The 16,384-nt window shown below is 36.6% G+C and overlaps 1 protein-coding gene across 3 annotated transcripts in view; it reads right to left on the bottom strand.

Moving 5' to 3' along the window:
* Window positions 1–16,384, bottom strand: part of LOC150089829 (uncharacterized) — a 281,785-nt gene that overhangs the window by 44,000 nt on the left and 221,401 nt on the right. For all 3 annotated transcript variants that reach the window (XM_090389668.1, XM_090389667.1, XM_090389669.1), the window contains one exon: window positions 9,686–9,807. In XM_090389668.1, the coding sequence (XP_090245794.1) occupies window positions 9,686–9,807 (122 nt within the window). The remainder of the gene's footprint in view (window positions 1–9,685; window positions 9,808–16,384) is intronic.

Raw genomic sequence — 16,384 nt, 5'->3', positions numbered from 1 at the left:
TTATGCTATCTGGTTCATAGGTGATGACGAGGTCTGGAATATTTTTTTCCCTAGTACTTTCCCTGACATGTTTATACAAATAACAATTTGGTTGATTTAAAAATCGTTTCCCATGTGGAGTTTCTTTCCCATTTGCTCCAATCAATTAGAGGCAAATTAAAATTACCCATAATAAGACATTGATGCTTACTTGCCCTTTCCACTTGCATGTAGAGGCTCTCACCATAATCTTCGCAATCACTTGGCCTGTAGTTTACTCAAACTCTCATTATATCTTGCTTCCAACTATCTCAACCATACATATTCTATACTAGCATGCGAAACAACTGAATCCAGGAAAGCTTTTGTCGCGCTCAGGCTGCTTTTGATAAGAAGCGTGACCCCACCCTCCCTTCTATCTTCCCTAAATACATTATACATACTGTACTGAAACTCATCATTCCCTATCTCCGGGTGGCACGACGTTTCTGTAAGCTGGTTAGGACATTACTTGTCCTAACCAGCAGTTTGAATTCATTCATCTTATTGAAGACATTTCTGGCATCACTGTATAAACAATTAAGACTTAGTGTTCTTGTATAGTTAACTACCCTGACATCTCCCTTAAAATTATTTAGGCTCGCTTCCCTGGCATTAGCTACCTACTCATCTGAAACGTTTCTGCTCTCAGAACATTTTGCTGATATGTTCTGTTGCAGTAAAACAAAAACTTCTGAGGTATATGTAAGCGTTACTTTGACCAATATTATCAGATAAACATGTATATGTATTACCCTTTCCCCCCAAAACTAGCAGGTTCCTTGAACCTTTTAAGGTATCCTCAATAATACTGGCAAAAATTCTTGCACCACCTTTGATTAAATGTACCCTGTCTCTACAAAATAAAATTCCTTCTACCTTACAAGTGCGGACCAAGCTCATAAAAATTTCACCCAAAAGCCTCGCAGAGTCCTTCAAGTGTTGAGTTAATCTAGAAGGCTTTCAGCATATAATCCCTCCTATTGTGCCTGGGCAGAATTGCAGACACATAGACATTGTGACCTAACTTGCGGCATTTCTTCAGCATGGTCCTATATTTGTCTAATAAATCATCAGATCGTGTATGCTTAATACCATCAGTCCCTACATGAATATTCTCTTTACCCCCTCCCCTTAAAATCTGACAGTCTATTGGTAACATCATTAATAGTTACACCCTGCAGATATACCCTCATTCTAGTCCAATTTAAGGGAGTTAATTTGAGGGAAGCAACAAGAGAGTGCAATGAACCATTAAGGCTGATTATGAGAGCATCTCTGGACTCGAAAAATTTCTTGGAATGGAGAAGTGCCAATGTATTAGCAATATAGGCAGTTCTAAGAGTGAAGTGAGTAATTAATGGCCAGTCAGTCTGACTTAAATGGTAAGGAAAATCATGGAATCAGTGATCAAGAGTGTTGTGTAGAATCGCTTGAATAGAAATAGAATTCTGAAGGAAATAAAGTATGGCTTTGTCAAGGGAAAATCATGTTTAATTAACCTGCTTAGCTATTTTAAAAGAGTCACTCATAAGCTGGATGCAAGAAATAATTTTGGCATTGTTTACTTTTTTTTTTTTTTTTTTTTATGAAAACCCCAAACACGAAAGGTATCAAAACCTATAGTACTTAGTACCGTGCATGGGTTGAAGGAGAAGTATGGGGAGAGGGGGATGGCGGAAACTTTGCTCTAAAGACTAAACATGGGTTTCACCACTTCAAGCCTCCAATAAGCAAAGTGGTGGTATTTCACCGGTTGATGAAAGTCATCTACCACCTGAATTTCAGCAAAGCATTTGACTCAGTCCTGCATGAGAAGCTGATGTAAGCTGGAATATGTTCTTAGATGGATTGCAGTATGGCTGCAGGGCAAAGGCTAAGGGTTGTGATTAATGGTTATTCTTCAGATTTGGAGGATAATGTAAAAAGCAGGGTTTCCCAAGGATAGTTACTAGGACTAATCCGGTTTTTGATTTTCCTAAATGACGTTGAAGGGATACAGGGCGTGATGCCAAGATAGGGGAAGTAATTAATAATCAGTGCCAAGCAGCACTTATTCAGAACAACTTAGATTTCAGTGATGGTCAGAAAAGTGGCACCTCATTTTTAATGCAGCAGAATGCAAAGCCTTACACTTGATGAATAGCAATCTCAAAATAACTTGTACACTTGGCAGGTTTGAATTAAAACCAGTAAAGAACAAAAGGGATTTGGGAGTTATACAGTGGGACATGAAGTTTTCTGAGCACTGTAGAAAGGAAGCATGGAAGGTCCATAGGGTCCTATTGATGATTTATTGTACATCTTGTAGATAGAGATATCCCACTGAAAATGGATAGGATGTCATAGGGCAGTGGTTCCCAATCTCTTGTCACTCAAGTCACGCTTTAAGTTAAAAGGCGAATATTAATGGTACTCCGAAACAATGATTGCCATTGAACTCAACGGAACTTTTCCTAATCTCGCGGCATACTTCAAAAAAGTCGCGGCACGTCGGTTGGGAACCACAGTGATAGGGTATAAGTCAATTGGAGCAATGCACTTGGAATAGTGTCCAAGTGTGGAGAGCACAACTAAATAGATATTGGATTTCTTAAAAGGGTCCAAAAATAGAAAACATACCTGGTGAGATAAGTTAAAGGATATTCACATAGGGGATACCTGATTGAGATGATTTACTTTCTCCCTTTCAGACAGAAAGTAAAATGAATGCAGGTGAAATTTTCACTATTATAAGTGATTCCAGAAATAGGGAGCAATAAATTCAAATCAAGAGGAAAGAGGTTTACACTGGATTGCAAAAAGTTTTATTTTAGCCAGTGAGTCGATGATTACTAGAATAAGTTGCCAATGGCTTGAGGAGATTTAAAGATAATTGGATGAGTATCTATGTGAGGAGGGAGTCAAATAGGTGGTTTGTTTTTTCTTATAATCATTTTTAATTTCATTTTATTATATTTATTTTTAAAATTTTATTTTAATCTTATTTTATAATTTAATTGAATTTTATTATTTTTTTTTTGGTCGGTGCAACAAAAGCTTCAGGCTTTCCTGAACCATAATTCTAATACCAATTCTCCTGACATCCTTCTGTTCGAAAACCAAAAGAACCATGAGATGATATACCAAGATCATTGAATTAACAGTTAGAAGAAAAGTAGTAGGCTACTAAGTACGATTATCTTTAGCTGAGAATGCTAAAGAACCACAAGGTTACAATGGAAGTGGGAGTATAGATGGATAGGAGTTGCAGCCAATAAGCTTTCAGAAGAGACCAGAATGCTCAACTACTAGCTTGACCATAAGTGAGTTTTCTAAACATTTGTTCAAAATCAAGTTTGGATTTATTAAGAACTGTTTTACAATTGTTGTTGCTAGTGTTAGTGTAGGCTGAAAATGAGGCTGCAGATTTGGATACAAGCCATTTGCAATATTAGTATTGTGACAAGTGACACAAGGGAAGCAAGCTTATACTGCACTGGCAGGGAGAAAAAAAAAATATCGCTGATTAATGTCATCTGTACATTCCCTTTAACAATTTGTCTAATCCTCTTAAATTTATCTGAACTTCCACAACACCAGGTGGAAGTATGTTCCAATAATTAATTACTCAATGGCTGAAAGCAAATTTTCACACATATTTTCACACATCTATCCTGAAACCATCCTTTTTTCAATTTAAATTTACCTCCCTTGTGTTCTCCATGAAAGAGTAAAGATTCCATCAGCATTCAGTTTATTCAATCTATTTTTTTTTTTTTTTGTTAGTTGTTGGCGCATCGGCTTCTGTGGCCATAATGCCACATAATCCCAAAGTTTTTGCGTTTTGTACTCTGATCCAATCCCAAGGTGGGATTCAAACCCGCGACCTTCGGGTTGCCAGGCAGGTACTTTACCCACCCGGCTAGCCTGGTCAGCTTCAATCTATTTAAAGCCTTACACTTCATTCAGGCCTTCATGGGTATCACAGTTGTAAGAATTGCCATCCTCCCCCACTTGGGTGGAAAAGACCCAAGTTTGAATCCCACTGATGATGTAAGGCATTTTTATGGGCCTTTTCCATGTGCCTGAACTAGTCATTCTTAGAAGATGGCAGCATAGTTTTTTCCCCTCCTGAAAACTCTGGGTTTTCATCCAGCAAACAGGCAAATCAACCACAGAATTTACAGACATAACAAATATGGTGCAATATGGGCTAAGTCGCTGATGTGCCTAAAACCCTACAATAACAACTTCAATCAGTTCTTGCAGGTGCTTGGCTCCCATTTGCTGCTATTTACAGAACTGAAGTCTTTCTTGATAACAGTGCCCTTTTTGTGTCTCTGACTAATCTTGTTGCTCTTCTCTGCACCTGTTCAAGCAGAATTCACATCTTCCCAAAATGTCTCCAGAACTGCATGTGGTATTCAAGGTGCAGCCTAACATTACCTATAGAAAGTGATAATCACCTTGAGATTTGAGATAGACCACTCTGCTTGCAAAATTGATGTATTGACAGAACCTCATCAGCTGTGCTAGCAGCCTGATGAGATTACCCTGCCAACTTTCACATCATTTGCAAACTTGCAAATGAAGCCTGATCGATATCATTAATAAATATATAAAACACAATGGTTCTCAGCACTGAACCCTGGAAGAGTTCACTAATAACATTTGTCCAAGAAGACAGTGACTACTGACAACTGTCTCCTCCCGCTCAACTATTCCTTTATCCATAGTGGTAACTTGCTCTTAATGCCACACTGCTCCAATTTGTAAAATGTGGAATAGTATCAAAAACCTTTCTGAAATTAAGTATATGATATCAAAATTATTATTTTTTGCATCCAGTGTCTTTGTCGCTATATCATAGTATCCAATCAATTAGTTGGACAAGATTGCATCTTAACAAATCCTTACTGAAACTACAGTATAACTGCATTCTTGTATAGGTGATCCTGCATTACTTTAACCAGCAGCTCCATTATTTTCCCTGAAAGAGAAGTCAAATTAAGATGTCTGTAATTACTCATGTCACCCTTTGAATCCTCCTTTGTGAACTAGGGATACATGCTCACATCCCCAGTGCATAGGTTTCTCCCCCTGATTCCAAGGATGCTCCCATAATTATGGCTAATTATTTGCTTATCTCCTTTGCTACTTCCCTTAATATAATTGGATATATCACATCCACCATAATTGCTTTTTTTTTTTTACATTTATTTTCATAAAGTAAAAAAAAAATTTCAACAATTTCTCTTTCACTTTCCTCTCGGTTATCACAAAATCATTTAGCTCTCTGCCACAAGATGTTCATTTAGGGTTAAGCCTCATAGACACCTCTTAGTTGGTATAAGAAGCCTAGTAGCTTCTACATTTACTTCCCACTTAAAATATGCTACTGGTAATATCATTGGTTGATCCCACTATGTAGAATTTTTAACTGTCTGAGATCACTGCACTCACCTTTAAGAAATCAAAATACTTTCTATTTAACCTTGACAGCAGTTACATCTTTAGGTAAATCCCATATCAATACACTCTTAGTGGGCTGTTAATCTGCAGATTCTTAATTCATGAAGAGTCGCTGCTGATAACAAGATCAAGATTGTTGCATTCTCTCATTGCCTCTCTAACATGTTGGTGTTAGAGAGGCAATGAGATGTTTGGAAAGCTCCAAGAACTATTCTGAGAGAACACTATGCAGGATACGACTGAACCACTGAAAAGCATTCTTTTATGCAGTCACAAACAGGGGCACCGTAATCAAGAAGAGATGTGATATTAATGCTTGATATGAATGAAGCAAGATACAAAATATTGCAGAGATCACTTTCAGTATATTTACTGTTTTCAAGCAGAGGACTCGAATGTGTGTTATACGTTTCAAAAAGTTTGCTGTCAAGGATTAAACCCAAAAAGCATACGCTATTGGTGAGAAATATGAAACAGTTTTGCAACTGTTAACTGTAATTAAGTTAAACTTTAATAAATACTGTTGATAGATACTTTAATAGATACTGTTGCACATGGAAGACTGCTACACAAATTGGAGCAGCGTGACATTGGAGGCAAATTGCTGCTATGGATAAAGGGGTGGTTGAGGGGGAGAAGACAGAGAGTGGTAATCAATGGACACTGCTCATCGTGGACTAATGTTATTAGTGGAGTCCTTCAGGGCTCAGTGTTGGGTCCATTATTGTTTTCTGTATTTATAAATGATATTGATCATGGTATATCAAGCTTAATGTCCAAGTTTGCAGACGATACAAAGGTTGGCAGGGTTGTCAAGTACACTACTGACACTATGCTGCTGCAACAGGATCTGGAAAGGTTGAGCAGATGGGCTGAGAGGTGGCAAATGAAGTTTAACATTGACAAATGTAAAGTACTACACATGGGAAACAGCAACCCCAGAGCAACGTATCAACTCTGTGGTACTACACTGACTGTGGGAGACAATGAAAGGGACTTGGGGGTGGTTGTGCAGGCAGATTTGCAGTCCGTCTGCAGTGCTCAGAGAACTTCATGAGTAGCTCATGGAGTATTGTCAATGATATACAGGAATTTTTCCAGCAGGGATAAGGAGGTGATTATTCCCTTGTAAAGGGTTTTCCAATAGTAACGCTCGATGTTTGGCAACAGCGCATGACGAAGTCGACAGTCACACAGGTGGTATCTTTGGTAGCCGTATTCAGTTAGTCTCTGCATTTTATTATGGAGCGTTACACGACTGAGCAACGAGTCGAAATTGTAAAAAATTATTATCAAAACCAATGTTCTATTCGTCAAACGTTTCGTGCACTCCGTGCAGTTTATGGTGTCGACGAACGTCCTTCAGAATCCACAATTCGCCGTTTAATAAACAAATTCGAAGCAACTGGGTCTGTGGCAAATCTGAAAGTGCCTGTACGTCAGCGAAACGCAAGATCCGTTGAAAATATTGCTGCAGTCCGGGAAAGTGTGCGTGAGAATCCGCAACAGTCCATTCCGCGTCGGGCTCAAGAACTTGGCCTGTCTTCGACGACAACTTGGCGAATCCTCCATAAGGATTTAGGGCTTCACCCTTATAAAGTGCAATTAACCCAACAACTAAAGCCCAACGATCATGCGCAGCGGCGTGCATTCGCTGATTGGGCGCTAGAGAAGTTGGAGGTCGATCCTGATTTTGGGCGAAAAATAATGTTTAGTGACGAGGCTCATTTCTGGTTAAGTGGCTTTGTTAACAAGCAAAATTGCCGAATTTGGAGCGACGAAAACCCACGGGAGATTCATGAGGTCCCACTACATTCCGAAAAAGTTACGGTATGGTGTACACTTTGGTCCGGCGGAATAATCGGTCCGTATTTTTTCGAAAACGAAGAAGAAGTGGCACTTACGGTCAACGGTGAGCGATACAGGGCTATGATAAGAGATTTTTTTTGGTCTGCAGTGGATGGAATCGATCTAACAAACATTTGGTTTCAGCAAGACGGTGCTACGTGCCATACGGCACGTGATACAGTAACACTATTGCATGAGAAATTTGAAGGTTCCGTTATATCGCGAAATGGTGACGTTAATTGGCCGCCCAGATCCTGCGACCTAACGCCACTGGATTTTTTTCTCTGGGGCTTTCTAAAATCCAAAGTCTATGCTAACAAACCACGGACGGTTGCCGCCTTAAAGGCCAACATTAGGCGCGTTATTGCTGAAATTGAGCCACTTTTATGCGATAACGTCATCACCAATTGGGTATCCAGGATTAACCAAACCAGACAAAGCCGCGGCGGGCATTTATCTGATATAATTTTTAAAACATAATGTTAACACATATACTTCATAATAAAAATAAAAATAGATCACTATCACTCTCACAATTTGTTTTATTGCGTTACAAAAATCGAGCGTTACTATTGGAAAGCCCTGTATAAGGCAATGGTCAGGCCACACCTAGAGTACTGTATACAGGTCTGGAGGCCTCATTTCAAGAAGGATGTAGAGCTGCTGGAACGAGTACAGAGAAGGGCAACAAGATTAGTGAATGGAACAAAGGGGTGCTCTTACGAAGAAAGGCTTAAGTTTTTCAAATTACAGTGTCTGGAGACTAGGCACCAGCGAGGTGATCTGATAGAGGTGTATAAAGCCTTGAATGGTTTGAGCATGCTCAATGCTGATGGGATTCTTCCTCTAGCTCAGAATAATCACCTGAGAGGGCATAAATTCAAATTGAGGAAAGACAGATGTAGGATAGACGTGCGGAAATTTGCCTTTAGCCAGCGGGTGGTTGGTTGGTGGAACAGACTTCCATCCCTTGTAGTGGAGGTTGATAGCCTAAATAAGTTTAAGGCTCAGCTGGACAGGTATTTTGAACGAACAGAGGGCTGAAGTGGGTTTTTTTTTTTTTTTTTGGCTGATGCTGCATAAGCTTGCTTTCTTGCATCAAATGCCTCTACTAATGCTAATGCTAATTTAAGATGTAGTCTGCATTTATTGTAAAAGTGAACAGCAATAGATTTCTGTTCAGAAAGGTGATAAGCATTTTGGGATGTCAATGTTCTATTTTATTTACTGCAATTTTTTAGTTAGCATTAGCAAAGGTATATGATGAAAGAATGCAAGCTTATATAGCATCAGTCAAAAAAAAAAAAAACCTTTCTCATTTCACCCATCCACTCACTCCAAATGTTTGTCTAGTTCTGCCTTGATGTGGCACTAAGCACAGGTCCCTGCAGGGTGCCGCTTTCCTGAACAAAAGATTGGGAAAGATAATTTTAATATCAAATTTTGAAAGATCCGGACAGCAGAAAACTTTGAATTTGGAGTGATAAATGAGCCCACAACCTAAGATATATAGATCTTTAATGATATCATAGTGGCACAAGGTGTCAACTAATTTTTTAATATCCAAACTAATCAACATGACAAGATGTTCCTTTTTTATAAATGCATTTTGCACATTGAATAATTAGGTCTTAGGCACTTAAAACTATATTTACATTATTGTAAAAGAGTGGTTCGTTATAAAATTAACCTAGGAGGTGAGCAAACCATAGCTTGTAAGCTATGTGCAGCTTTCTGACACTTGAAATGCAACCCTGGGAGAAATATGGGTGGAAACAGTTAATGCCTTAAAACACTTTATATTAACAAGAAATGGGGAGAGAAAGAGAGAGAAACTTAGCATATAGATTTGTTTTTATATTTATATTAAAAAATATAAAATATTAACAAGAAATGAAAAAGAAAACATCAGAAATATCGACATTCCTTCACTGCAATTAAAGGGACTGGATGATATTTTTCTAATGGATTCCTTCCCCACCAACTTACAAGTAGATTAAAAGCACTCATTACCTTTATATCTAATTATAATTAGTTCTAGGAAGGAAGGGCAAGAACTCCCCATAATTTTTACTTCCTTTTGCTGTTGATCTGCTTGCTATTCAAAAGTTCTATAAAATATTTTCATCCAGAATTCTGAAATGACTGGATCCAGACAATATATTTTTATTGCCTGTATAAATATTATTTAATAGAATATATAATAGATATATAAGTAAAGTTATTGAACTTTTGAAGTTCATCTTGCACAGCTCTCTTAGTTTATTAATAGATAATAACTAATTGGCCACTCCTAATATAATCATAAATATATTATGATAAGAAAAAGTGTTAAAATTTATATACATATGGCAATTAAACTTACATGCTTTTTGATTCCTTTGCTGGTAATATTAGACATGCCATCAGATAGATGTTCACCTGTATCTGAGTCACTGCAGGGCCTTATTGGTCTTGCTATTCCATTAGTATCATTATTTAATCTACCTAAAACAAACAGCATAAATAAGAAAATTAGATATTACACTTTGCTGTCCTAGTAACACATTTTACTATAATATTCATTAATTAGTATCTTTCACAATTACAGCAAGCTTTAATAAAATCATTTCGTAAAGACTATTGTTTATTATTCAAGCCAATAAAACTATATCAAGGCAAATTAAAGCTTGAGGCATCAGAATATCACGTTTGTCAATCAGAGTGGCAAATGATACAAGAAAGGATGCTTAAACAGTATCATCAAAAAATAAATAAACAAACTTCTCACATCACCTCTCCATCCCTTCTAAGAGTTTATCTAATTCTTCCTTAAAATTTATTCAAGCTACCTACTTCCACAAAAATAGCTGAAAGCCTATTCCAACAATTAAACATCAACTAGATGAAGGCAAACTTTCACACATCTATTATGCAACTACTATCTTTCCTCAATTTTAATTTATGCCCTCTCATGTGCAGAAAGGTCACAGTCTGAGCAAGAGGAAGAATTCTGTCATCACCCATGACCACCAAATACGGAAAGGTCAGGGAATGACCACCGCATATCCCCGGAGCAATATGGTATTAGTTTCTAATGCTCCTAAAAACCAAATAACAACAACAACCATCATCATCACTGAGTTTGCTCAATCCACCCAAAGGGTTAAACATCTCAATCAGATCACCATGCAGTTGCATAGTTTCCAGATGTTGTAATTTTCAGTACCGAAATCTTTCTTAGTAAAAATGCCCTTATGTTCTCCTCACCAACCTTGTTGCCCTTCTCTGCACCTGTTCAAGTAGATCTACATCCTTTTTAAATTAAGGTTTCAGACCTGTATGCAATACTCAAGATGTGGCATAATCATTGTCTTATACAATGGAATAATTACCTCCCCATCCCTGTTAGCAAAATTCCTATATATCATTTATAAAATCCAATGAGCTCTCCTGGCAGCCTGTCTGCACTGCTCAGTCTACTTCAGAATTTTTTCCTGACTTCAACTGCCATTTCTCAACCCAACTGCCTAATCCTTCCAGATCATGTTGCAGTAGCATACACTGATTACTGTCATTAACCACCATGTTGACTGTTGTATCATCTGAAAATTTAGACATTAAGTCTTTTATTCCTTCATCAGTATCATTCATAAATATAGAAAGCTGCAATGGGCATAGCATTCAACCCTGTTGACTCCATTAATGATATTACTCCAGGAAGAGCAGTGTCAATAATAACCACTCTCCGTCTTCTCGCGCTCAACCATCCCTTTATCCACAGCAGTAACTTTCCCTTAATGCCACACTGCTCCAATTTGCATTTTATGTGCAACAGGATAAAAAGCTTTCCCAAAATCCAAGTACAGTGGATTCCAGTTATTTGGGCCACCGGTTAATTGGGGCAGCCATTTATTTGGGATAAATCTTAAACAGAACCCAATCGAGAAAATAGCGAGGGTTTACTTCGCTTAATTGGGACAACATGCCGTTTAATTGGGGCAGGAGACTGCAGCACTGGAGATTACCCTACGATTGTCTATGACCATACCTCATGGTTCGGTCAGATTTCTGGAGGTCACAACCATAAAACAATAACAACAATTAGCAGTCACCGGTTTACTGGGCTTTTCTGTTAGTGCAATCTATCATAAACGGATAGTAAACTCGATCTTATTGAATTTGTGATAATACCGACAGCTGGAATTCTGTGAGTTATTATGGTGAAATGTGTTTACACTTGCATGAAATCTTCAATCATATAAAAAAATTAATTTTCAGAATCTTCTCTTCATTCCTATTTTTAAAGCTTCATAACTTGTTACTCTGTTCTCACCTGCACGTATCGTGTTACTTGCAATTTGTGTGTGTGTGTGCCAAGTTCTTTGTTATTGATTGCTTATCTTTTTACTGTTTTAAATTTTAAGCCCCACCCACAAATGTCAGTGAACAGAAATGTCAACTGGTTAGTATGTACATATTAATTATTCCTATTATCACGCATATTCTTCCGATTTTCAAGTATCATTTATCATATTTCCCCATGTATAAGACGCACCTTTTTTCGAAAAATTTGGAGTATAAAAACTGGGTGCGTCTTATACAGTGGTTGTAGATTTTTTTTACTTGCATTTCCCACTTTTTCATGCTTGTTGTCTTTGTGCTCATTGTTTCGCACTTGTTACTGGTATATTAGGTTACGTTTTGCCACGTTCTTTCTAGAAATGGCTCAGAAAAGATTTTTGTACAGTGCTGAATTCAAGTTAAAGGTTGACCCAGTTTGCAAAAGTGAATGGAAATCGTGCTGCTAAACATAAGTGTGGTCCTCCAACTGAGAAAACAATCCGAGACTGGCTACAGGAAGAAGAAACCCTACTGAAAACGCCACGGCAGAAGGCCATGAGAGGCAAGTCAGCAAAATAGCCTGATTTAGAGAGGGAATTGAAGAGCAAAGGGCAATTGGAATTCCTGTGTCCACAAAGATAGTTCAGCATGAGGCAAGAAGAATTTCTGATGAAAAAGAAGTTACTGATTTCAAAGGAGGACACAATTGGTGCTTCAGGTTCATGAAATGGAATGGACTAAGCATGTGTACACGCACCAGACATGCCTGAAAGCTATGAGCAGAAGGTCCTTAAATTTCATCGTTTTGTCATTCAATGTTGGAAGACACATCAGTTTGAGTTGGGACAGACTGCAAATATGGACGAAGTCCCCCTTCAATTTGATGTCCCAAGTAACAGAACTGTTGATAAGAAGGGGGTGAAAACTATAACTGTGAAGACAAGTGGACATGAAAAGAGCCATTATGCAGTTGTTCTAGCTTGTTGTGTTGTGTCGACGGAACCAAGCTGCCTCCTATGCTGATTTTCAAATGCAAAACAATGCCAAAAGAAGACATTCCTCGAGGAGTGAGTGTCTGTTCATGACAAGGGTTGGATGGATCTGGTTTGAGAAAGTTTGGAGCAGAAGACCAGGTGGATTCTTATGCAAACCTGCCCTATTGGTGCTTGATCAGTTCAGGGCACACATAACAAAAAACACAAAGAAGATTGCTGCAGAGCAAAAAACAAAACTTGCCGTCATACCTGGAGGCTTGATATCAGAGCTCCAACCACTTGATGTCAGCATTAACAAACCCTTCAAAGCTGCCATGAGAGACGAATGGAACCAATGGATGAAGTCTTCTGGGGACAATTTGACACCAGCAGGAAGAGTGAAGAAACCAACTATAGGAGAAGTTTGTACCTGGGTGAAAAGATCCTGGGATAATATCAAGATTGAGATCGTTGTCAAGTCATTCAAGAAGTGTGGCATTTTAAATGCCATAGATGGAACTGAGGACGAGGCAATATATGAAGATAGTAATTCGTCATCAGACACAGATGAGGACAAGTTAATGGATGGGAGTTTTGACAGTGATGAGGAGTTGTATGAATTTTATGATGAATAAAACTTGAATTCAATAACTTCATGTAATACATTTTTTTTCAAATTTCGGGCCCCAAAATTAAGGTACGTCTTATACATGGGGAAATACGGTAATTTTTTTAATTGGTAAGGTAATAAAGGGTAAATTTGCGCTTAAAGATCTTTACTTTTATAGCCTGTGGATAATATGCCTCCTATTTTCACTAATTAGAACTGCCATTTAATAGAATTAAAATTGAATTCACAAACGTGATCATGACTCGTGCTTACTACACATAATATAGTGAACGGTATTTTACTGTGGTGAGTCCATCGTAACGTGATTTGACTGTATGGTGAACCAATTGTAAAGTGGGGGTCCACTGTATTTTTAACTATTTACATAAAACTTCACATAACTGGGGCAGCTGCTTAATCGGGCCAAAATGCACTAGTCCTGATGTGTTCCAAATAACTGGAATCAACTATATATAATATCAGAATTATTTTCTTGCATCCAGTTCCCTGTTGCTCCATTCAAAGTATCCAATCCGACTGGTCAGAAAAGATTGCCCCTTAACAAATCCACGATGTGACTGCAGTATAACTGCACTCACTAGATGATCCTGCATTACTTCTTTAAACAGTGGCTCCATTGTTTTTCCTGTGACAAAAGATACAAGGCCTGTAACCTTTTCATGAAAGAGAATTAAGCCGCCATAGCCAAGTGGTCAGGTGCGCAGATGCATTAAGTACACGTGCCTTGAGTGATTGGGATTCAAGCACATGACTGCTAAATACATGTGCTGTTTCTTGTGTTCTATCTTGTGAACTCCTCTGACCATTTGGTCATCCCGGAGTATAAACAGAAAATTTATTTATTTATTAATTACAATTATTTGCATTTATTTACATTATATTCTATATATGCTTGTACTGTTTTAAAAAGTGCCAGTGTTTTTCTTGAAAGATCCCTCCCCACACATACGCTGCAAGGTGATTTCTTGTCAAACACACCAATTGGTTCTTATTCAATTCTTGCTATTTGGTAAATCTAGTAGTGATCAAAAAGGCATTAAATGTTTCACTGGCTTTTGGTTTTTATAGTATATATTCATCGTAAAGTAATCTCTTAATTTTAAATTTTAACCTGATTCAGATTAGTCAATGATATTGATTCCTCAACCACAAAAAAATTGTTAACCCTGATTGTTATGAAACTAACTTGCAGCTGAACTCTTTCATGCATTGCTGTTTATATGTCCAAAATATTTATTACAAAGTTCTTTGATACAAAGAACATTCCATTTTATGGAAAGTTAGAATTGAGGGAGTATATATATAAAAATTAAGAATAGGGTGCATTAAAAAAAAAAAAAAAAAACTAAGAAGTTTGATATGTCTGTGAAAAAAGTCAAGCAGACTGGGTACAATGAATGTATCCACCTAGCTTCATCCAACCAATACGGTACATAAATTAAATAAATGAAATATCTACAAGTTGAATAATATTACATAAATTTTATTTGCAATAATTTATGTAATGGTCAATTTGTAGTTTTTCTTTTCAGTGAACTTTTTATGCATTACACCAGTGTGACTGGTATTGCATAGAAGTGAAATGGACAAAATTCTCTTTTTAACTTCATCTATAATACTTTGTTTAAGTAGAATCATGATCTTATTATATTTATGTGATAGTTTTATTTCTTAAAGTTAAATACTAAATGTGTCCAGGGTAAAAATTAGAGCAAAAAAAAAATTGGTGATCAAAATTTTGGATAAAATTGGTGATTAAAATTTCAGATTTTGGTATTTGGATAATTATAATTCTACTGTATCTGTCTGTACACCAATGATATTCTAATACATATGAACAAAATTATCTCATTTATGCTGATCCCAAAATTCTTGTCCTGCATCCTTAGTGAAGGATAAAAAATCTTGAAAACTTGACTGTAGAGAGAATGCTTGCTTGAGCAAGTTACACTGTTTAACTACAGTATTCCCCACTGTTGTTACAACATATTCATTATTTCTAGGTGTCATACTGGCTATGGTATTAGGAATGAACCCCCTCTCCTTGACTAATTTCAGCAATGCTGTGAGTATTTTTTTTTAATGTTTTATATGTTCTTCTTGCTATGTCTTTTATTCTTTTTTTTATTCTAAGGCAAATTGAATTACCTGTTTTAATCTGCTGAACTATTTGCTATCGTTTTTAATGATGCACAGTGTAACTTCTATATAACATGTGTTCGGGAGCAACTTTAACATCTTGCATTACAGCCAAAAATAAAATTTACCTAATAATAAGTTTTACTACTGACACCAATGGAATAAATAAGTTATTAAACGGCACATGCAAGTTACTACCAGTTTTCAAAAACTGATACTGATACTGTATTTAACATAAAAATATTAATACTTTCATGAGTATGTATGGAGATCTATATTTTTGAAGATTGTTTCAAATAATGCATCCTTTAATGCAGTGGTTTTCAACCTTTTTATAATAACGGCACCCCTACTCAATTTTCTGCCTGTTAGATCCGATTCTCTCTCTCTCTCTCTGTATATATATATATATATATATATAATATTAAAAAAAAATATGTTATATGATATTTATTACAATAATAAATTATAAAAATTACATTTCATAATACAAATTATATATATATATATATATATAGTATATAATTTTATTCTTTATATAGAGGTACTAAGCAAACATCAATTATAGATTACCAAAAAATTAAGAAGATACTGTACACCTTTTTATAGTGAAATAAGCATATAAATTAAAAATATAATAATAAGTTTAAGTAACTAAAACCCAAAATTACGTGACACCCCTGGAATGTTGTTGCGGCACCCCGGTTGAAAACGACTGCTTTAATGTATTGCCATTTCTTATCTGTGTTTTGAGCTATCTATTATAAATTATAATACAGTACTGTAAACAAAGATAAAATTGGTGATTTTATAGAATAGCTCAGCTACATATTAAAGCCTTGTGTATTACATATCAATAAGAATGATGTCATAAGATCAGAGTCCTACAGGTTTTATTTTGTGTTAGCTTCAACGAAGTACAGTAACTAATTTCATTACACTTACCACTTTCTTTCGTTTATTGTACAGTACTGTTAAAAATGTTGCAATGTAAATC

The sequence above is a fragment of the Mastigoproctus giganteus genome, chromosome 2 (genome assembly GCF_048544385.1).
Source record: "Mastigoproctus giganteus isolate SK-2022 chromosome 2, ASM4854438v1, whole genome shotgun sequence".
Taxonomy (NCBI): Eukaryota; Metazoa; Arthropoda; class Arachnida; order Uropygi; family Thelyphonidae; genus Mastigoproctus; species Mastigoproctus giganteus.
This window is presented reverse-complemented; position numbering and strand designations above follow the sequence as displayed.